At 42.4% G+C, this 23,641-nt stretch overlaps 1 protein-coding gene across 3 annotated transcripts; it reads left to right on the top strand.

Annotated features, from left to right (window-relative positions):
* Positions 1-6,825: 6,825 nt before the first annotated feature.
* Positions 6,826-23,380, top strand: LOC148014678 (mitochondrial succinate-fumarate transporter 1-like). Of its 3 annotated transcripts, none has more exons than XM_087667368.1 (4): positions 6,826-6,947; positions 7,351-7,685; positions 7,942-8,049; positions 22,246-23,373. In XM_087667368.1, the coding sequence occupies exons 2-4, from the start codon at positions 7,365-7,367 to the stop codon at positions 22,777-22,779; spliced, it is 963 nt and encodes a 320-aa protein (XP_087523494.1). In that variant the 5' UTR covers positions 6,826-6,947; positions 7,351-7,364; the 3' UTR covers positions 22,780-23,373. The 3 variants fall into 3 exon arrangements, with proteins under 3 accessions (XP_087523494.1, XP_087523495.1, XP_087523496.1); XM_087667369.1 differs by lacking the exon at positions 6,826-6,947 and adding an exon at positions 6,995-7,262 and having other exon boundaries at positions 22,246-23,376; XM_087667370.1 differs by lacking the exon at positions 6,826-6,947 and having other exon boundaries at positions 7,467-7,685; positions 7,922-8,049; positions 22,246-23,380.
* The last annotated feature ends 261 nt before the right edge of the window (positions 23,381-23,641 follow it).

The raw sequence follows: 23,641 nt of genomic DNA, 5'->3' as shown, positions 1-23,641 counted from the left end.
GGGTGCTGCCGAAGCAGATCTCCTAGGCTCAAGGTTACTGGCGTGGTTACTAAAGTGGTGAGGAGGTTGCTGGGTGGTTGCCTTCCTCCTTGGTCAGCACTCTTTGGCCATATGTCTTGGTTAACTTGCTGTCATGCTTCTTCCTGGTCTTGCCTCTGTGGCATCTCATGTGGTGTGGGTGCGTTTCCCGATTGAGGTCGCGATGGTGAAACGGGTGTACTCACACTAGAGAGATCTTCAATTCAGTCTTCCAGTATGGGCTCTACGTCCTTAAGGTGTTCCTGGGTGTCCTTGACCCACTCCTTGACTTTGGATGTAGCCTCGAGTTGCTATTTAGGGTGGGGGTATTCCCCTACCTTAGCACTCCCTAGTTTTGCTGTCTTAGGAGCTGAGGTCTCTGCATTTGCATCAGTGACCCTCTTTCTTGTCACTAGCATTGTATCTTCCTCAATCTTAAGGGTAATCTTTGTGTTTGTTCTCTTTCTCCTTCTCCTCCGGCTTTTCTTTCCCAACGAGGCTGCATCCAGGTTACTTGGCCCAGGCAATGAGATGCCTGCCTGTTTTGTATGTGCTCGCGTCATGACATGTAGTGGGATGGGCGTATCCTCACTGTCAAAGGTCTCCACACCGAACAACCCCAAGGGTACTGAGGGTACATTGGCAGAGTTGATAGCTTCCATTTAGAACATTCTGGAAATAGGTGTGTGATTCCACCGAGTGCATCGAAGGTCAGCTTTGTCCTTATTTGCATGTTCCCTTTTCGGGCAGTGTGATGAAATATGGCCTGGATGACCGCAAGTCCAGCATGAGATTGGATCTTGGCTTGGTCCTCCAAAGCCTCTGCCTCTTCCTCTACCTAGCGCCATCACTAGTATTGGTCGGTAGTCCATCAGGATTGGATTGCTTTCCTCATCATAGGATATGTATGGGTTCACGTAGGTCTCCTCTTCACTAGGTTCTTCCACATAGTGAATAGGAGCGTCACTCGGTGGATGGGTTACATAGGGCCATGGTGGCATGGGCATGCCTGTCGGGTTCATCTCTTGCCTAGGAATGGCCGGTCTTGCGTCATTTGGTGCTGGAAGCACCAACTGGGCTCCCCTACCAAAGAGGTTAGGTGGCCTATTGCTTAAGTATGGAGGGTTGTATTGTTGCGCATATGGGAATCTCCTTGGTAGTTTGCAATATAATGCGTCATGACCGAACCTACTGCAGTTCGAGCACGGCCTAGATCTAGGATCTTGGCACTCGGCTGGGAGGTGGTTACCGCCACAGTGTATACACTACATATGCGACTGCACAGGTTTCCTCATTTGGTCTTGCAATCGTGCAAGCTCCATTCTCACCTCAGCCAGCTCCTAGCCTTGGTCAACACTCTTTCCCTTATCCTGTATGCTAGAGTTCTCTCTCTCTCCTGAAACTGTTGACCGCTCTCTAGAGCTCTCTGACTTGTACTGTCCCGACTAGTGTTCCTCATGCTTTGCTCCCTAAGTTGATCGTCCACCCTTACTGCCTCTTCAAAGACTCTAGCTAACATGTTTCAGTGTAGAGTGGAGTTACTAGCCAAGGCCTTGTAGAGCTCCTCGCTTCGAATTCCATTTATAAATACGGTAGACACAGCCTTCTCATTAGGTTCCTCATTTGCAGGGATCCTCTTGAAGAGGCTACGCACATGAGTGACATAGTCCCTTACGTCTTCCTTTTCCCTCTAACTGACATTCATCAGCCGGACGATGAGATTGTCAGAGTATCCTACCTCAGAGAATCTCTTGATAAAGAGGTCCTTAAGATGGGCAAAGTTCGTGCACTCAGCTGCATCTAGACTAGTGTACCGAATTCTCCCCTTATCACCTAAGTATAGACCGAAAGCTTGAGCGCGTTGTGCAAGGTCCGTGAGGCTGTTTGCTTTGCAAACTTGTTCAAATTGCTCCACAAAGCTATGTGGGTCATTGCTAAGTTCATACTTGTCTATCTGCTTTGCTACAATAGGGATTCTAGATTGCCCCTTTGCCCCTTGCGTGACCCCTAGTCCCGAGAGTAATGCAGTGGCTAAGGCTGTTGCGCTCTGCTCAGCAGATGTATTATCCATGAGCCGCTTGGCTAGGAGTTCACTCAACGATAAGGCAGCCTCTGCTGCTCGTTCTCTCTCTGCATTTGGCCCTGCTTTGGCTGCACCAGCCAAGGCGTCGGGCCTCATACATGTCTACACCTTGTTGGAGTTTCCTAGCCTTCTGCTCATGGTTATAGGCAATTATGCTCTCTAGCACCTTTCTAGTCGCCTTTATTTTCTCTTCTAGACTTGCTACCACTTCCTCTACTGGTTTGTCCTAAACTATCGTCCTAGTCAACAAGTCGTACTCATTGACTAACTCCTGCACTAAGACTGGGAATTCTCCCAAGTCTAGTCGGTCCTCTCCTTGTCTGCCTCGTGATCCTGACATTGCTCCCGCTTCCAGTCCACAAGGTCGTCGATCAATTTGAGTAGCTTCGGTAGCGTCTCCTCTATGTTGTCGCCTTCTCGATCTTCGTGTCCTCTTAAGGTCCTACTGATGGGGCTCTCAGGCACCTAACTATGTTTTGGGATCTTCTCCTAATAGTAGGTTCCTTGATGTTATTATATCTCCTGATGAGTTCCTTGTTATTGAAAGCAGTTGTTAATCTTATTCACAAGTTGTGCTTCGTGCTTTCTAGTGCTCAGTGCAAAAACATGCTTTTTCTTTTCTTGTAGTGCACCTTTAGTGATAAAATCAAAAGTGAGGTGCGGATGCAGGAAATGCTCAATGCAAACTCCACTCTTCCCCTCACGTTCATAGCCTGATAGGGCTCTAAGCGCAGGTTCTGGCTAATCTAAGGTCTTACTGAAAGTCCATGTTGCGTTCTCTATTCTGCTTTAGGGTTGGTTGGTTGGTTACCGAAAGTCAAGTCAAGTTCTAAATTCGGTCCGCTCAGTGTCTAGCTGTTTGGGGTGAATCCTCGGTTATCATGTCTGGTCTCTGGCTTCTAAGGGCTAAATTGGGTTTCCAAGGGGGGTCAGAGATGTGAACAGGGTGGCCAGGACTGTCAGGCAAGTTCAAAAACCCTCTATTTTAAGTTTTGGTGAAGTGGTCCGATTCTCAAAATCGAACCGTCCGATTGTGGGAATCGGATGGGCTGGTCCAATTTTGAGACTCGGACAGGATGGTCTGATTTTGAAAATCAGACAGGGTGGTCCGATTTTGAGACTTGGACAAGATGGTCCGATTGTGAAAATCGGACAGGGTGGTCCGATTGTGAAAATCGGACAGGGTGGTCCGATTGTGAAAATTGGACGGGCTGGTCCGATTGTGGCACTAGGACCAATGGTCCGATTCTCACACTAGGAAAAGTGGTCTAATCCTTGTAGTTGGTCCGATTTTGAGATTAGGACATGTGGTCTGATTTTGGCACTGGGTTCGACTGCTAGAATCGAATCGGACAGGGTGGTCCGATTCTCGCAGTCGGACAGGGTGGTTCGATTCTCGCAGTCGGACGGTCTGACTCCAAAAATCGGGTGGTCCGATTCTGGGAATCAGACGTGTTGGTCTGACTGCACAGACGACAGCCCGCGGGTTGCGCGCGATGACTCAAGCTCAGCGCCTACTCCATGGAATCATCCAATGCCTTCAAGATAGGTGCAAAACACTACAAGGAAATGCCAGACATACCTGGAATCACTGTGGTGCTTGAATCGAACGGCACTCCAAGAATCTCCCTGCAGCTCTCTCTCTCTCTCTCTCCCTGGCTCTCAAGCTCACTCTCTCTCACAAAGCAGAATGTCAAATGTGGTCTTTCTTGGTTCCCTGGGCCTCTTATTGCCCCAGCCTAGCCTGATGTAACCTCAGAAGCTAATCCCTCACACTCTTCCAACCAGAAATTTGAATTTGTGCCCCCTATTTCCTTGTTTCCAGTAGCAAAACCCTTTCTGTCTTCCTTCTTTTTCCTTTCCTAATCTTAACCTAATGCAACAAAAATCAAAAACAAAGATGGAGATGGATGGTCCTACTCTAATATTCAACAACAAATCAAAATACTTACTTTCTCCAAGGATTAAAACCTCCTAAATCTCCTAACTATCTCGAGCACCGGTTTGGGCTGCAAACCCTGCTTCTATGCTTGATTCGATGCACGCGACGCTCAAGGCTCGATTCCGTCGACCCAAAATGAAGGGGAGCTACGGAGCTCTACCTCAAGACCTACGGACTGCTTATTGATCAAGCATTTCAAGCCGAGTGGCCATGGCTACCTCTCGCATAGCCGACGCGCAATGCCTACCTTACGGGTGTAGTAAGCTTACCTTGATGCTCGATTGAGTTCCCTCCTCTCTCTTGCACCCCGGTAACTCCATGATCCTTGTGGCAAGCTCAAGCCCTCTTCGTCAAGCTCCATCCTCCATAGCCGCGCGAGAAAAGAGAAGAGAAGAGAAGAGAAGAAGAGAAGATGGGGAGCTTCTTCTCCACGATCCCTCACTCTCATACACTCACTCCCTCACACTCCCTCAATCCCTCACTCTCACACACTCACTCCCACACACTCCCTCAATCCCTCACTCAAGCACAAGCAAGAAGGCAAGAAACAAGAGAAGAAGAAGAAGAAGCTTTGGCCACACACAAGAACAAGCTTCTCATTCACTTTTCAACTTTATATACAAAACCCTAAATCCCTTTTGGGCGGTCATCCCCTTATCCCCTTTTTTACATGGCCGACCGTGGCCTAGGCCCTTTTTCCCATTGTCCTTCTATCTTCCTAGCTTCCTTTTCACCGCCCGCCTATATTTACAAATTGCACGAGTGAGAGCCCGACGCTCCTTAAATTAAATCACGATGCGCTTGTGCTCTTTTACAAAAGTATTAACTTGCGCTTTTCCTTGTTGCGCCTTTTCCCTTATTTAGGACTTTTATGTGCTTCTTGTGTTTCTAGATTTTTCTTGGCGCGCCTTCGTCTTCCGTTTCACTTTGCCTTGACCTTGTCTTCTGCTTTAGCTTTTCCATATTTTCCACCTTGTTCGTTTGACGGTTAACAAGGTTGTTGACTGCTTGCCTCTCTCCTAACTCTACTTTTCTTGGCCAATGGCCCTAGCTGGTTTACTGGCCTGTGGCTTTGTTTAAGGGGCACTGCTTGTGGCACAGTCGTGTCTCTCGACTTTGGTCATGGAGGCGAGACTGGTGTGCTTACGTTTGAGAGATCATCGATCTCATCTTCTAATATGGGCTCAGCATCCTTTAGGTGCTCTTGGGCTTCTTTCACCCACTCCCTGACTTTTTCGATGGCCTCGAGTTGGCGCTTCGGGTTGGGTTACTCCCCGACCTTTGCACTCCCCTTTCTTGGCCATCTTTGGAGCTGTCATTTTTGCTTTTGCATCCGTCACCTTTTTTTCGATATGTAGCATCATGGCACTCTCGATGAGTTTTAGCGTGACCTTAGCGTCAACTTTCTTTCTCCTTGCACTATGCATGCATATACCCAAATATTAATGCATATGTTTAACTTTAGTCCACATATCAACATATACTTTCAAAACCATCCTTACTACAAACCTCCAAAGAAACCTTGGAGCCCACATTCCACATGCTTATAAACATAACTTCTAACTCATGTGTTGGATCCCTTTATTACACGCTTATTTGTGTTGGCTCAAGAGAGCGTTTTGACAAACTTCAATGTTTGCTAAGTAGTGAAAAGTTCAAGTCCTAAGTAGCGAAAAGTTTAAGTGCACCGTGGATAATGTTTGGGATTCTTCCAATAGCACCTTTTCTAATTGCAAATGAAAGCTTAACCTACTCATTAATCTATGCTCAGTAAGAATAAGAATTCAAGTCTTTCACACAATGGCCTAGATATTGGGCTCCACCTAAAGTGGTAGGATCATGATGTGAGAAATATGGTGACTATTTGGGAGTATTTTATTGTTCAAGGTTTTGTAGGTTGATTTGGGAACACTTGCAAATCTCTTTCTGTATGCATCTACAATCTAGTATGCTTCATTTCTTTAATGTTGATGGGTGTTTGTTATTATTTGTGAGAAATACAACACGTGGAAAGAATTAGCATCCTTGCAAAACATAGTGTATAGCAAACCCAAGACACTAGATATAGGTATTATGTATGTGATTTAATAGTGTTTCTATTTTGTCTTCTATAATAAAGTAAAGTGCAAATCTAATGCACTAGATCAATAGAAGTACTAATATGATCTTTATATGTGACATCTTTGATAGTTTTTAGTTCTGGAGCAAGAGCTTTGGTTGAGAAGTGGATTGGTGTCATTTATACTCAAACTTTCATTAGCATATTCAAAAATTTGAGAAAGCAAAAAGCAACCCATAAGTTAATGTTGAGAGATATTTTATTTAGAGTTAAGAGAGAGATTTTATATTAGATTCTAGAAGTGTATGTGGTATCGCGAACTAAGAATTGATAATAATTAGTGGGCCAAGAGTTTGGTCCATCTTTTGTGAGCAAAAAGGGGAGTGGTTGCTTGATTGCTTTGATTCTCACTCGGAAATGTGAATTGAATGAGAAGTAGCTTTGTGACCTTCACAAGCTCGTAGACATTGCAATGTGCATCTAGGAAGTTGGCTAGGACAGGCAGCGTACATCAAGGAGTAAACTCGACCGCAAAAGGGCCCACAATAACCATGCAAAGCTAGTTTTACAACTAAGAACCATTGGATTACAAATGCTCTCTATAAATGGTACAAGCTGGTGAACCTAGTGATCAGAATTGTAGTACTGATTTTAAAATATGGAAAACTAGTGTATACCCTACCCTAATGATCAGAGATTCTAATAGAGATAAAAAATTGGAAAAAGAAAACATAGGAAGACACTGGAGAAAGGTCTCTCTCTCTCTCTCTCTCTCTCGATTTGTCGATGCGTGTTCATTTTTTATGAGCGTTTTGCGAAAGCAGCAGCTGGAGCTTGCAATTAAGGTCAGTCTGCGTGCGTGCCTGCGTGCGTGCGTTGTGTTTATGTGTCCTTGTTTCTGCGCGGTCTCTCTAGACGTTGCCCTGGCGATGCCCGATCAGACACAGTACTAACCTGATCACATATGCTTGCCATCACTAGCCATCATTTCTTACTGCCATCGCGGCTGCACATGCGTTTGCACGTAACGCGTGCTTGCGCTCATATGCATGCAGCATGCAGCTGCATTACCTCGATCACAGGGGAAAACACGCCAGACCAAAGCTGAAAACATGCCAGATGGTTTTGTGAAGCCTTTTAGCATGAGCAAAGTTGCTTGTGTGAGTGATTTCCTGTGAGCTGTGTTGCAGTGTGTATAATCCATCAAGTTTATAGATATCTGATTTGAAGATTTACTACAAATTGCAGCTCCAGTTTTGCACATGGCTCCACACCCAGTTGCTCCTTTTGCTCCTGCGAAGTCCGAGCATTCTGCTCGCGGTGATGTTGTCATACCACCGCATGTAAAAGCAATTTCTGGATCTGTTGGCGGGATTGTGGAAGCATGCTGTCTGCAGCCAATAGATGTCATTAAGACACGACTTCAGTTAGACAGAGGTGGTCATTATAAGGGGATCTTGCACTGTGGAAAGTCAATTGTCCAGCAAGAAGGAGTAAGAGCTTTATGGAAGGGTCTCACTCCATTTGCAACACACTTAACCCTGAAGTATACTCTGCGGATGGGATCAAATGCAGCTCTGCAGGTATTTTTTAACTAGTGTTTAATGCTTGCATGTCAAACGAGGCAAAAATTGACTGGTTCTGTATCTTTTTATTAGTTAGTGCGTATGTTTTAATGTGTTTCAAAGTCATATTAGGATATTGTTTAATGTTCATTATGTCTTGCACATGTGTGATGCTTCATCTTCAAGTTGAGCTTTCATTTTTGAGCATGCTCTTGCATTTGCTTGTTGATAAGGGACTTATCTTTTTATCACAGTTTGGATTGTGGCTTTGCAGATAGCATTCAAGGATCCTGAGACCGGAAAGATTAGCCATATTGGCAGATTGGCTGCGGGATTTGGTGCAGGTGTCCTGGAGGCCCTTGTGATCGTGACTCCTTTTGAGGTATGCTGTTAAATCTTATTTTTGGGTGTTCATAGGAGCTGACTTGCATCACACTCTTTTCATAGCCTCTCTTTTAGTCTTATCATGTGATTCTTGCTGGATGTATCCTTAGGAAAAGTATGTCAACAATCAAAAGTTTTAGCTTTTATTTAACCTTTTTGGGCCATGAACCTCAGCCCAAGTAGATGCACACACACACACACACACACACTCTCTCTCTCTCTCTCTCTCTCTCTCTCTCGCACACTCGCAAGCTGGCCAAAACCAATGAAGATATGACTCTTGGACTTGTCATCTAGTGTGCCCCTTTGCTCCTTTGGCACATGCACTTAGGCATCACATTCAAATGCTCGAGCAAGCAACCGAGGGCTTCTTCCATAACCATATGGAATGGGGAATAGGAAATGGTAATGGGAATGGGAAATGTGGTTGGAACGAGGGGAATGGGAAATTAAAAAATGGATAAATTTTAACATTTTTAAAATAATTATGCATCAAACAACTTCACAAATGTTAAAAGACACTCTAAAGCACACTTTAAACATCATATTGTATGAATGGTACGAGATATGTTAAGACCAATCAATGCTGCAAATAAGACTTGAGCACACTGCACACAACCAAGAAAAGTTAAAACTCTAAAGACTCAAGAGCCATAATCTATAAATTTTCGAAGGTTGAGTAGCATATCAAAGCATCATGAAAGAGCGAATGCCCAAGTGGCAAGGCCAATAGTACATACAAATATGAAATTGAGAGTCAAGACTCCAAACTTAAGAGTCATAACTCAAGTTGAAATTTAAATATGGAGTCGAGACTAATGTATTAAGCAGTTACTAATGCGTATGCAAAAAACTATAAAAAAAGATACATTATATGTCACACTCCACCCACAAAAATAACCCCGCCTCTTCCCCCACCCCCAAACCCCTCAAAAAGGAAAAAAACCAAAACAAAGCTCCCCCTCTCAAATCCACCCAAAACCAGGAAAAAACAAGTTGGAACACATTTCCAACATGGAATGGGAGATATTTGGAATGTTCCAATGTTGGAACGTTGTGGAATGGCTAACATGGAACGATCCAACCAGTTGGAACGCGTTCCTTGTTCGCCATTAGGGGATGATGTTTTGGTGTTCCAAGGCCTCGTTCTACCCATTCCATGTTGCTATGGCTTTTTACCAAAATTGGACTCATATGGGGTCTTCTTAGGCACTCCTTATTGGATTGATACGAGATAAGATCTGCAATAGAAACAACTTCAACCTAAAGGTTATGAGGTAACCTTTTGTGCTCAAGCATGTGGAAAAGGCCAAGATCTTGGGTGCCTTTAAGATATCAAAAGATAGGCTTCACTGCTTGCCAATGAAGTGTTGAAGGGCTGTGCATAAATTTGCTCAAGTGGGACACAACAAATTGAAGATTGGGCCTTGTGTGACAGAATTTGACCAACATTGGTCCAAGTGACAAGCATATCATCATCATAAAGTACAAGAATAATAGAATCAGATCCCCGATGTCGAATGCAAAGAGCAGTCTTAGTAGGATTGTTCTGAAATTCAAGATGCAATAGATAATAATGTATGTTGGCATACCAAGCTTGTGGAGCTTGTTTTAAACCATACAAAGCCTTCTTGAGGCGACAGACTTTGTATCAAAGCCTTTGACTACATTCTATATGAGTATGGTGAGATGTGTGTTTGCGATGGTTGTACATTATGGTCGGAAAGTACATCAATTGGATACTAAAACAACATTCTTGAATGGGGATTTGCATGAGGATGTTTATGTGTCTCAACCTCTAGGGTTTGAGATTAAAGAGAAAGAGCACATGGTATGCAAGTTGCATAAAGCTCTTTATGGTCTTGAATAGGCTTCCTGTGCATGGTGCTCTAAAATTGATGCTTATTGGCTAGCAAAGGGTTCAAAAGTAGTCCAATTGCTCCCACTCTATACATTAAGAATGAAAGGGGGGACTTGCTGATTATCATTCTTTATGTAGATGACATGATGTGCTCACTAGACCTATAGAGGGAAAAACTTATAGATTTTAAGGTTGAATTAAAACACGCATTTGCTATGTTAGAGATTGGTTATCTACACTATTTGGGGATTCAATTCGCGCAAAATTAGCATGGTATCATCATGTCACAGTTGGAGTATGTGGATAGGCTATTACATAGGTTTAATATGCAAGATTGCAAATCTATGTACACTCTTATGGAGCCAAGCTTAAAGTTGTCTATGCGTGATGGTAAAGAGATATATGATGTTGCAATTTATAGCCAAGATGTTGGTTGTCTTATTTATCTTTGCAACCCACACCTTGACATTCAGCATGTAGTATCTTAGGTGAGTAGGCATATGCACAATCCATAGACCAGACATTGGCAAGCTGTTAAGTGGATCTTCAGATATTTGGAAGGTACTCAATGACATGCATTATTATTTCTTGGGGGGAGGGGGGGGGGAGACTTGCATCTACAGGCTTACAGTGATTTAGATTGGATTGGTGATACAAATACTAGGCAGTCTACTAGTGGACACTGTTGTTTTCTAGGCCATTCATGCATTTCTTGGCTAAGTGAGAAATAGCCTACAATGGCTATCTTGCCTTGTGAGGTTGAGTGTAGGATAGCCTTCATAGCAATAGTGGAACGTGTTTGCTTGCGCAGATTGTTGGCTGATCTACATATACCTTTGGAGGGTCCTACACCCATTCTTTCTAACAATTAGTGTACTATTGCAGTAGCACATAATCCTGTGTTTCATGCATTGAGGTGCATTACCATTATGTTAGAGAGAGATGTTATGTAGGAGAGATTAACTTGATGTATGTATCCATTGGAAAATGTTGCAGACATTTTCACCAAAGCATTACCTCGTGAGAAGTTTGAGGTTTTTCAAAAGTCCTTGAACTTGCTACCCTTTGGTGATTGATCTTCTTGTACCTCTTATCAAATTGGCATCGTAGGGGGGTATTGGAATTCGCCAATTCTATGGGTAGTGCCCAATGTTTTAGTTAGTTGGTTTGTAGTGTGAACACAACTACATTAATAAGTTGTGTCACCACTTCTAGAGTTAGTTCTCGAGTTAAATGAACTTTAATTGAGTTAGGGATAGGTGTTCTAACTTACTTAAGACCTATCTTACTTTCATTCTATCACTCTAGTACTTGTATCTTTTGAGTGGAAATGTTACACACTCTTGCTCATTGTCTTGTGTTCACTCTCTCTCTCTCTCTTCCTCCATTTTCAACACAAAATACAGTAGTCAGAGCTGAAATCTGGTAAATGCAATAGTGTACCACCAGAGAAGGCTGAAAACTGATCACCGGCGGTAGAGAATTGTCATGCGACAATAGGAGAGGTGTGTACTGATATAGGCAGTCTGCTGGATAGCAAAAACGCAGGTATGGCAGCAGTCCCCTGGTGGAAGGGATGGCAATAGCTTATTGCCTGGTACCAAATGTTGAAAATAGAGGTTGATCAGGTGCTATGATGACACAACAAATGGAGATCTGTAGACAGCAGGTTGATGGCTAGAAATAGGTTGCCTAGGGTTGTGGATGGTGATGGGCTGCAATTGGTGATGGTTGGACAATAGATGGTAGGTCGTTGATGGCTGAAATTTGCACGATAGAGTGAGAAACTTGCACAAGAGGATGGAGGCAGCGTGGCTATTTATAGATGTGGATGGACCCTCCCAAATTAGGGTTTACACAAAAACTCTCTCAAACTGCTTCCCGTTCTAGGGTATTTTATTAATTTAGCATGCTTTGGGGTTGTTTAAGAGGTAATTAACATGTAGTGCATTTTTTAGCTCAACAAAATAGAGTTGGCGCGAGGGCAATGGCTTTGGGGCAGCCAACTGAGGTGTGGTACTCAATGGCAATGGCTGCAAGCAAGGTGGTCACGAGGGATGGCGATGGCGATGAAGGTGAGTGGCTTTGATACCACTGTCGGCCTAGGTGTGAAGTAATTGCATGATTAATTGATACATTGAAACCAGCCTTCCTTTCGTGGATGGGTGGTAAATCCTTGATTACAACTTAATTACAACAACAAACAATAAATGCAAATCTGAAAATACAAATTTACCTATTGATCTTGGACAATGCACACCCCATTGGCCCTAAAATTGGCGCCCCTTTCGGTATTTCTTTAGCCTTAGTGAATACGAAGTTGATTTACAATGGGACTCTCTCGATCCCCTTCGCAATCTAGACTCCGCTTGCTGTCCAAAGTGACCTGCAAGTCTTCAATCTGATTTGCCCCTTGATTCGGGCACTTAATTAGCCTTCACCCACTTCATAGACGATGGAAATGTCCCACAAATTCAATGGTTGGCTAGTCCTCCACCTGAATTTAGCTGAAATTCACCTTTAGCCCTGAAAAATCCAAGTCTTGGAGCTTCCAATTTTTGGCACGCTTCTCGAGACTGCTGCTAAAGTTTACAACAGAGAAATTTGCAATTTCTCAGCCTCCAAGGGTCTAAACGCTAAGATCTTCGGAGCACGGCTGTGAAATGTTTGGGAGATAAGAGACAAAGCTGTAGAGAGAAAATTCAGAGTTTTGTCGCGAAGAATGACGGAAAATCAGTCAAATGTAGCTGCTACCTTGCCACAACAACATTAAATGTTGTCACCTACAGCTGAGACATCTAAATTAGCTGTTACCTTGTACCTGGATGCAATGGCCTAGCTGTGGAGGGTTTGAATTTGCAATCACCTCCTCAAAACTCACTTGTGGTTGGCTGCAATGGCTGAAAATAGATTGGCCATGGTTACTCACAACTTTCCCACATTTGCTACAGCTAGAATGATCTCGTTTTTTCTCTTCTTTAGCCTTTTACCAGCCTGTATGGGCTTGCCAAGTGGCAGCCTTCTGAAATGGCTTTTCCAACATTATCCATAATTAAATATTAAATTTTCAGTCTTTAATTACTGAAAATTAATTTAATAATTATTTCGGTGCCCAAAAAAATAATGACAGACCAATAATTAAATTGGCTAGGCATCTTTCACTCCTGATTCTCTCTGTGTCATCTTTGACCATTTGATCAACGTTAGGTACCATTAAACGCCACATCTCTAGTGTCACCAATTGACACTTATGGCCAAATTGAATGACCTAGGCCAACAATTGACACCAAATACCCCTAAGTACCTGTGCAACATAACTTATAACAACTTTTGCCTTTGATATCCCGTGATTTTCTTGGGTCCCAGGCTTGTAAATTTACTCTAATCCCAGTCACACCTCACATGTGCAATATTTACTTAATCATGTGATTAAAAAATTAATCCACATGTTAAGTGAGGTTTCAAAAATACATGTTCTCATGACATACAGAATGAAAGATAATGAATGAATTAGTCAATGCACAATAAGTCAATCGCAAAATGAGAAGTGGTTAATTAATAAGTGAGAGAGAATACAATGCTAAAGGCGATCACAATGTAAAATGCCACATCTGTGTGCTCATAGTTGCATTCGTACTATGTACGGACTAGTTCGTTCCGTACGGTACATATCCGTACCAAAAAAAAGCTATTTTTGGCCTCTAAAGACTAGACGATACAATATCTTCCAACTCCTAAGCCTTATGTTTATTATCATAATTCCAAGTCTCTCTCACATACACACACACTCCTCTCTCTCTCTCTCTCTCTCTCTCTCTCTCTCTCTCTCTCTCTCCCCCCCCCCCCCCCCTACAACTTCCAAGATAAGTATGCAATTCCAATAGCATCCCCCCTCCCCCCTCTCTCTCTCTTTCTCTCTCTCTCTCTCTCTCTCTCGTCTCACACACACACACAAAAAAAAGAATGAAGAGTCTGTTTGTCCATCGATCCTAAACTTTGCTTTGTTCTTTTATGTATTATATATACACTCCCATCTATGTTCTAGTAGCGCATTGCGCATGTTGTGCGTGAGGTTTTTCCTTGTTATCCTCATGTATTCATCCTATTAACTAGTGACATTGCTATTTTAGCTCTAAACATGTGTTCTATTATCTATAATCCAAAATAACCAAGTTTTTGGTTTTTTTTTTGTACTAATATCGTACCGTACCTTATAAAATCATAAGGTACCTATTAGTACCGTATTTTATCGTATCATACCGCATCATATCTTTCGTACTTGACAAACCTGTGTGTGCTAATGAGGCACAAAGTGTCTTTTGTAATAAAAATGAAACCTTAGCAACTTAACTGTCATAGGAAATCTTAAATAAAACCCTAACCCTAGTGTCACTTAATGCCTAGGACACTAGGACACTAGGACACTAGGGGGAACAATTGCATTTAATGATAGTTTAAATGCCTAGGGAGCTCGGATCATGGATCAAAGGGCATCAACGCGTAGCCCATTAAATGACCTACATGTCCTTTTCCCCACATCGACATCAATATCTTGGGGAGAGGAGTTTTCTACTTCTCTTTCCATTGTTAATGGTGAGAGGGGACAGTCTTATTCTCTTGGTGTTTATAGGATTTTGATTAGAGATATTACTATTTATACTTTGTATCATTATTCATCTCCTGAGGACAATTATGATTGTAAAAGGGTGCTCGGGCAAGTGAACAATTTCCTTTCAAAGACACTATTGCATAGCATCTTGCATAGCCTTTTGCATTACTCTATGCATTGACATTCTATTATTGTAAACATGCATCCATGTGCAATTATCTCGTTTGGTCAGAGAGTGGTCCACTTTGGATCCATCATAGTTGTGGTAGTTCACAAGCTCCTTGGGCTGCTTCTATTGCAGCTCTACACACATACCCCCTCATAGTATTCTTCTTTATCAACACCCATTGGTGGTTGGGATAGCTTGTTTGTTTTGCAATGTGTTGGAACTGACCATCCCTTTTATTTTTCGTAGGGGCAGTAGATGCTTGATAGACCTTGTAGGCCATTGAGTAGCTAACGAGCACCCTTTGTTTGATGCCTTGGCCTTTCTAGGGTGATCCTTTGGACTCTCTTGGTAAGATAACCATTGCCCCTGTAGTCTTGGTAGGTTATTGGGTAGCCGACAAGCACCCTTTGTCTGATGTCTTGGATGCTTTGGGTTGGGACGCCTTGGGGTAATTATGGGCTTGAGCTATCTTGGTAATCCCTGGTTTCAATTCTGGTCTTGAGAGTGGTTGTTGAGCTAAAAGCTGCATTATAAACTGGTTAGCTCTTTATTGCATCCCCATCTTGAGTCTTGACTTTGTTGGGAATAACGGACTCGTGCCTTTAAATGTGCTCGGGTGTGAACACACCCTTAGCACTTATACTTACACATATATATCTATCTAAAAACCTAAAGGTATACACTCATCATTGTACCTACAAAACGTGCTCACTCTCTACTCTGCTCTATCTCACTCTCTCTGTCTCTCGCTGCGCGTAACGACTGACTGTCTCGATCTCCATGCCTGACCCGTCACTACAAATTGGTATCAGAGTGGTGGCTACAAGGTTCGCATTTCCAAGGAGTGTCAGGTCGCAGGACTGACAGAATTTCACTCCACAAGTGAGGCAGAGCGGGTCACGTGCAAATAACATGTGTAGCATAGGTCGTGCAGAAGACCATATGGCAGTCGTGTAGAGGACCAGCGGCGCCAAGCGAGCAGGACAAGTAGAAGACTAACGGTGTCAACAGCAGTCGGCGACCAGCACGTGGGTCCAGGGCGTGACGGGGGCAGCAGCCGGCACCTGACGGGCAGCAACTGACAACTAGCGGGGCGGGACTAGTGGGCATTGACGACGCATGACAGCAGGCATGCGACGGACTGGAACCACAGCAGGGCTCATGGCGCACGACTGACGGGTCAACGGATCCATCATCAATTTTTTTTTCTCTTCAAAATCATTTGAAATCCCCGCCTCTAACCAAGGTTTGCGCACGCAAGCACAAAATCTTAGATCTGTGCCAAATTGAGCCAGAAATTTGGGGCTTTTCCCGAATTTAGGGATCTCAACGTAGAATTGGACAATCTGACTCAAAAATTGCAAAGTCGGTGCACATTTGCCTGGGAATTTTGGGGCTTTTCACATTTTAGTGAAATTCTTTTAATTTCATTGAAATTAGTGCACGTAGGACTTGGAAAATTTGGGGATTTGTCCAGATTTGGTGCAAGCAAGATGCAATAGTGATATCTGTCTCAAAAATTGCAAGAATTTTGTGACATTTTGTCCCCGACATTTAGGGCTTTTCATGTACATGCGCAAATTGGGCTGAAATTTACCCAATTTCTCGATATTGATGAACATTGAACCCTGTGGAATTTGGGACTTTTGCAGTTTGGGCAAAATCTGTGCAGCATTTGGTCAGTTTATGTACACGCAGGTTGAATTCCACGCAATTTGGACATCAACACTCGGTAAAATTTGGGGGTTTTGCTGAAATTACTCTGTTTTGGCAAAATTGACTTGTCCTATACATGATAGAGAAAATGCAAATGTGTGGTTGATGCTTTGAGCACAAAAAAAAAGGGCCTTTTGATTGCGTGTGTCAAATTTTATGCCTGTGGGTACATGTACAACAGAAATTCCAGCTAAAATTGGGGATTTCTCATGTAATGTGATGCATATGCCCTTGGAACCAGAGAGTTGAGATACATTTAGGACTGCTATGAGCAATTCTAATGTGATCCTTTTGTATGTTGATGTAGAGAGTGCTCTACTCATGTAAAAATTGAATCGGCAGAACAATGCATCAAGTAAGTCTTCCAGTGCTTTGCATACTAGGGACAGATCACAACAAAAGGGCAAATATGATAGTAAGGGACGCAGTAAATCACGTGGCAAAGATGTTGAATGTCATCATTATGGCAAGAAGGGTCACTTTAAACGTGATTGCTACAAATGGAAGAAAGAGAAAGGAAAAGGCAAGAAGACAGATGATAGCAAGGAAGAGAAGAAGGACAGTCAGCCTAAGAAGAGTAGTGTAAAAATTGAAGAGGTGATTGTAGTCACTTATGACAGTGATAGTGGGAGTGATGTACTCTTTGTCTCTTCACACTTTGGTGCACGTGCTTTACTTGCAGATACAGATGATGACATGCGTACTTGGATTCTTGATTCAGGTGCTTCCTTTCATGTCACCCCTCATCGTGAGTGGTTCTCCGCCTATACAGGGGGTTGACATGGTGTTGTTCATCTTGGGGACAACTATGCATGTGAGATTGCAAGTATTGACAGTGTGCAGTTACAGTTTCAGCATGGCTTTTTCTTTACACTTCAACATGTACGGCATGTACCTCAGCTCAAGAGGAGCTTGATTAGCAGAGGGCAGCTAGATGATGATGGCTTTCATACCACCTTTGGTGATGGAAAATGGAAGATTTGTAAGGGATCTAGAGTGATTGCTAGAGGTTGCAAGAGTGATACTTTGTATCCACTTCATGTATCTAGTGTGCGTGACCATGTTGTTGCCATAACTGAGCAGCCAAGCGTTTCTTTGTGGTATGGCCGGTTGGGACACATGAGTCAAACAGGAATGAAAGTGCTTTATTGTTTGGATTACTTGCCTTGTCTTGGTTATGCCGATTTTGAGCACTGTGATTATTGTATTTATGGCAAACATGCATAGATGTCTTATAAAAAGTCTCTTTCTTTGAAATCTTCTCCTCTAGAGTTCGTACATTCGGATGTATATCAAATGCCAGAATTATATTTAGGGGGAAAGAAATATTTTGTTACTTTTGTCGACGATGCTACATGGAAGGTATGGGTTTACCCTATTCGTAGCAAGGATGAAGTGCTTGACAAGTTTAAAAAATTCTTGGCATTGGCTGAAAATCAGACAAATCAGTCGCTTAAGTGTCTTCGCTTTGATAATGGTGGGGAATATGTGTCCAAGGCCTTTCGGGCATTTTGTGACAGCAAAGGGATAAAGAGGGAGCTCACTGCCCTTCATAATCCCCCCCAATATGGAGTTGCAGAGCGTATGAATCGGACCATATAGGATAAGGTCCGTACGATGCTGTCTCATGTTGCATTATCCCATGGTTTTTGGGCAGAGGCCGTTATGACAGCTCGGTCAACAAATAGGTCTTTGCGGGGGGGGGGGGGGGGGGGAAGTTTCCCAAGAAGCGTGGTCGGGTAAGCCACTTTCATATGCTTACGTGAAAGTGTTTGGCTGCGAGACTTTTGTGCACATTTGTAAAGAAAAATGCAGCAAACTTGAGCCAAAGTCTTGTAAATGCATTTTCCTAGGATATGGTGATGAGGGTGAAATGGGGTATAAATTGTGGGATCTCGAGAAAAGGAAAGTAGTATGCAGCAATGACGTTATCTTCCGGGAAGATCGGATGCATAAACAGCCGGAAAAGACTGAGGAGGTCCGTAGGGTTGTATTCTGGGAAGAAATATCTTTTGGACAGCAAAATGTGCCTGTTGTACAGCAGCAAATACTTGCTGTAAATGAACTTGTAAATGCAGAAAATGATGCTGGAAATGATCAGCTAGCTATTGCCCATGATAATGAGCCACTACATGTGCAGGAACAACCAGGACAGCAAGCTGTTAATGCTGATTTGCAGGCTGAAATGCCAGGACAGTATGCTGAAAATGGAAATTCGCAAGAACAGCTAGCAAACAATTGGGTTAGGAGATGGTCTAGGGCTACTAGACAACCTGACAGATTTGTTCCTGGTGTAAATAATGTGGCTGAATATGTCATGTTGATAGATTGTGGTGAACCGTCTTGCTTCAAGGAAGCAATGGAGAGATAGGACAACAAGAAATGGTATAAAGCTATGTTGTCAGAAATGGAATCTCTTGAGAAAATGCCACTCGGGACTTGGCAGAAAACACTTCTATGCAAATGGGTTTACAAGATGCAGGTCACTTTTGGTTTCTCACTAAAATACAAAGCAAGATTGGTTGCAAAGGGGTACAAGTAGGAGCAAGAAATTGACTTTGATGAGATTTTCTCTCCTGTAGTCAAGATGACTACATTGAGAACCATTTTGAGCTTGGTTGCAGTTGAAGATATGGAACTCATACAGATGGATGTAAAGACTGAATTTTTACATGGTGATCTGCATGAAGATATATATATGCAGCAGCCTGAAGGGTTTGTTGAACAAGGGAAATAAAAGATGGTATGTAAACTCAAAAGGAGTTTGTATGGGCTGAAACAAGCACCAAGAGAATGGTATTATAAGTTTGATACATTCATGCAGTCCCAAGGCTTTCATAGAAGTCAAGTGGATCACTGCTTGTATACCAAGAAGGCAACAGATGGTAGCGTGATTATCTTGGTTTTGTATGTTGATGACATGCTGATTGCTGGCAGGGATACTTATGCCTTGAATTCACTAAAGCAAAGTCTTCATGGTAGCTTTGATATGAAAGATCTTGGTGATGCAAATCACATTCTTGGCATGCGAATACTCAGAGATAGATCAAAAGGCTTACTCTTATCTATCTCAGCAAGAGTATATTTTCGAGGTTTTGCAGCGTTTCAATATGGAGGGGGGGAAAACAATTGGGGTTCCATTGCCTCTATATGTGAAACTCAGTGCAGAGGACAACCCTACATTTGATGATGAGAAGGCTGTAATGGCCAAGATACTATATGCTTCAACTGTTGGCAGTTTGATGTATGCTATGGTTGCTATACGTCTTGACATTGCCTTTGCAGTGGGAGTGGTTAGCAGATACATGGCAACCCCTGGCAAGAAGCATTGGGATACAGTGAAATGTATTATGAGATACCTCAAAGGCACAAAGGAGTTGTTGTACATTTGCTTTGGGAAGCGGAAGGCATCTGTTGTTAGCTTTACGGATGTAGACTATGCTGGTCATGCGGATTGTAGGAAGTCCACTTCTGGGAATATGTTTACTTTCACAGGAGGAGCAGTCTCTTGGATCTCCCGGCTACAAAAGTGTGTTGCATTGTCTACTACAGAGGCAGAGTATGTGGCTGCCACTGAGGCATGCAAGGAGGCTTTATGGCTTTCACGTCTGGTGGGAGAGCTTGGTATCACAGAGTTACCTGATCTCCATTGTGATAGTTAGAGTACTATCATGCTAGCACGGAATCCTATCTTTCATGCAAAGACAAAGCACATACAGGTGAAGTACCACTTCGTTAGAGGTATACTTGATAGCAAGAGCATTGAGCTTGTCAAAGTGCATACAAATGATAACTTGCAGACCTTCTCACGAAGGGTCTTCCAGCAAAGTGGTTTGCTCATTGCCGATAGATGATGGGAGTTGGATAGATATATGTATTTCAACTTTGTACATACCTAGACTTAGCTGATTCTTTTCTCCTCTTAAGGCACATTGCCTTTAGGTGGGAGGTTGTTGGGAATAAAGGCCTCGTGCCTTTAAATGTGCTCAGGTGTGAACACACCCTTAGCACTTGTACTTACACATATATATCTATCTAAAAACCTAAAGGTATACACTCATCATTGTACCTACAAAACGTGCTCACTCTCTACTCTGCTCTATCTCACTCTCTCTGTCTCTCGCTACGCGTAACGACTGACTGTCTCGATCTCCGTGCATAACCCGTCACTACAGACTTCAGCTTCAATCTCTCTTCTTTGAGTCTATATGACACAATGGTAGTCTTTTATATTGAGTATGGATGTTGAAAGTTCTTGTAACTCATGTATTGCTGTCTTATTGTCTTTGGTAGTTTGGGCTCATTAATCTGCCATAATGTTACATGTATAATTTATATTGTTTAGGAATTTAAGTAATTTTTGTGTGAAGGTGAAAGTTACAAATGATATTACCCCTTGATATAGGTGTAATAAAAAAATACTCCTAAAAATCAACATGAATTTGGGTCCTTGTTTTGCCACGAGTTGGTTTGTTCATTGTCCATTTCATTCATTTCCTTCCATCTTTGAGGTTATATGTTAGTTACATGGTTTTTCGCACGCTGCATTTTCTTGCAAATCCTAGAGAATTCTTACATGGTATCAGGGGTGGGTGCTCACAACACTTGAGCTATTGTGATGATGCATTGGGTTTGCAAGAGCACACATAGACTAACTCTTGATGTTCTAGCTTGCTTCCTCAAAACAGTCATCCTGAAAGCCTCTCCTCCTATTACCCTTCTTTTCCATTATTCTTGGCTCTGTTGGACTGGCATCCTTCAACTCCCGAAGCAGTCTTTGTCACCTTCAAACTGTGGACACTTATCATATTCCTTCATCTTGAGAGGTATCCTGTCCTCATTATGACCTCAGCATCATTGTCCCAAGATTTTCTGGAGGTGCATCTAAGTCAGAGCAACCGCTTCCAACCAGGGAGGAGCACAAGTACATGGTATCCATCGGCTATCTAGTGTTTCAAGTAAGCTTTATGTGGTGAGAGGTTCATACATTTGACTAGATTTGCAGGATTCTTCATCTTTCTATGTCGTCCCATTGACTTATAGTTATTGGGCTTAGGTTACCATGGAGACTTGGATCCATAATCACATGTAACTTTGACGAGGTGAAGTGGAAGATCAAGATCAGGTATCTCTTAAAGTTCAGTCTTTTTAATTGAGTTGTTGCATGGTGCATTATTTTGTTCACAAGTCCTGCCATTCCCACCCACTATCCTTTTTTCACTCAAATTCTTGCTACCTCTCCACAGCTGCTTCCACTCACACTTTTCACTTTTCAAGTTATATGGGCTCTGGAGTGACTACTCGTATAGCTGTTGCCGGAGATTTGGGCACGAGGCTGTGTTCAGGAACATGTGGTTTGACCTCTTGGAAGAGACAAGTTGCAGGCCTGCATGCATGTCACTTATGCAATGCTTTTACTTTTTCTCTTTGTCCTGAGATCTAGGGGTTCCTGGCTAGTTTTAAGTGCTCTTAAAATTCTAGTTTTGGACAGCTTTGTTACTGATTTGTATCTTTAAGAATTTTTGCAATAAAGTAAAGAGGGACCACAACAGGTGCCAGGGTTGGGGGTCTGAGTCTCTGTGTCTATTTGCAAGAGCACTCTTGCTCCCCTATGTTCTATTTGCTTTTTGATTTGCAGCAGTCTCAAAAAAAATGTGTGACAGTTAGTTGTACTGCACTTTGACATTCTCAAACATCGGTTTCGGTTGGACTAGAATGGCACTTTAGTACTAGGCATATGTTCAGTTTGGACTTACAGTAAAAAAAAATTGTTTTCATCTCCTAGTCTGAGGGATATGAATCAAAAGTGTCATGACATGCAACTATATTTGGTGCTCAGGTTGTGAAGATCAGACTTCAGCAGCAACGAGGATTGTCTCCACATTTGTTACGCTACAAAGGTCCTATCCATTGTGCTGCAACAATTATCCGGGAGGAAGGGGTTCTTGGTTTGTGGGCTGGTGCTGCTCCCACAGTCATGAGAAATGGTGTAAATCAAAGTGTAATGTTCAGTGTGAAAAATGCATTTGACGCAGTCGTGTGGAATAAACACGAGGGTGATGGATGTGTTATACAACCTTGGCAGTCCATGATCTCAGGTTTTGTAGCAGGTTTTGCGGGACCTGTGTGTACTGGCCCCTTTGATGTTGTAAAAACTCGGTTAATGGCTCAGAAGGCTGATGAGTTGGGTAGGTTACGTTACACAGGGATGATTCATGCAATTAGATTGATTTACAAAGAGGAGAGTTTACTTGCCTTATGGAAAGGATTGCTACCTAGATTAATGAGGATCCCACCTGGGCAAGCAATCATGTGGACAGTAGCAGATCAAATTACAGGTTTTTATGAAAGAAGATTCTTGCACAGGGTTTGAAAGCTTAGAAACTTTGCAGGTTTTAGAAAATATTGACATTCATTTCTAGGATTCCCATTTATCCTTCAAAGAGTGGAGAGCTTAAATAACTTTTTAAATTCAAGAAAGCCCTTGTTGGTCAGGATATATTTATTGAGGACTAGTGCTATTTCAAGCAGAGGAAACACTCTGTTGAGGGCTAGTGACAGGTTGCAGCTTAGGTAGAGCCACATTATCCATATTTATTCTGGTTATATTATGTGTACTGATTATTGCTCAAAGCAGTTCAACTTATTGAGATGATGGGGTTTTTGTGATATTTGTTTCAAATCAAATGTTCATATTTCAAATCTAACTTTAGGAAGGTTTCATCTCTACAAGATGTAAGCCTCGAGTTCGAAGTTCACCAGGAAGGTCCAGAAACATCCAATATTTTACTGCTGTAAAGGTTCAATTGCGTTTTATAATAATGCCTTCAGCAGTTACATTCAGGTTTCAAGGTAGATTCCAGTAATTTTCAGTATGATTTTTATGGTGGTATATGGTGTCAGAAAGTTGGTTCTTTCAAGAAGTTCAGATAGATTTGCTTTATGGTTCACTTTTCACCTAATATACCAGTCTTGAAATAAAGTTTACCATCCATTGTACCGTTTATTCTGATGACTCTGTAATGATGGCTTTTCCAACTTAATCATTGAGCAGAGTGGTTTACCAATAGTATCTTTTGCATGTTGATAGTGTGGTCAACAATATCTGCAGGTGTCCTTGTGGATGTGCAAATACAAATTATGGGCTGTACAGAAAAACTCTTCTATTAGAAAGTGCACTCCAAAGAGTCATTAAAACCTTTTAGTCTAATTTGTTTGTTACATGAACTGTTAAA

The sequence above is a fragment of the Lygodium microphyllum genome, chromosome 25 (assembly GCF_053477565.2).
Source record: "Lygodium microphyllum isolate KBCC chromosome 25, Lygodium_microphyllum_v1.1.10, whole genome shotgun sequence".
Classification (NCBI taxonomy): domain Eukaryota; kingdom Viridiplantae; phylum Streptophyta; class Polypodiopsida; order Schizaeales; family Lygodiaceae; genus Lygodium; species Lygodium microphyllum.
Note: the sequence above shows the minus strand (reverse complement) of the source record. Positions and strands in the feature narration are given on the sequence as shown.

What these genes read in the sequence shown, in the direction of transcription:
- LOC148014678 (XM_087667369.1), top strand. Translation starts at nt 7,365, where the DNA reads ATGGCTCCACACCCAGTTGCTCCTTTTGCTCCTGCGAAGTCCGAGCAT. An exon ending in GATCAAATGCAGCTCTGCAG is followed by an intron (nt 7,686 to 7,941) that starts GTATTTTTTAAC and finishes GTGGCTTTGCAG; the next exon opens with ATAGCATTCAAGGATCCTGA. An exon ending in TGATCGTGACTCCTTTTGAG is followed by an intron (nt 8,050 to 22,245) that starts GTATGCTGTTAA and finishes TTTGGTGCTCAG; the next exon opens with GTTGTGAAGATCAGACTTCA.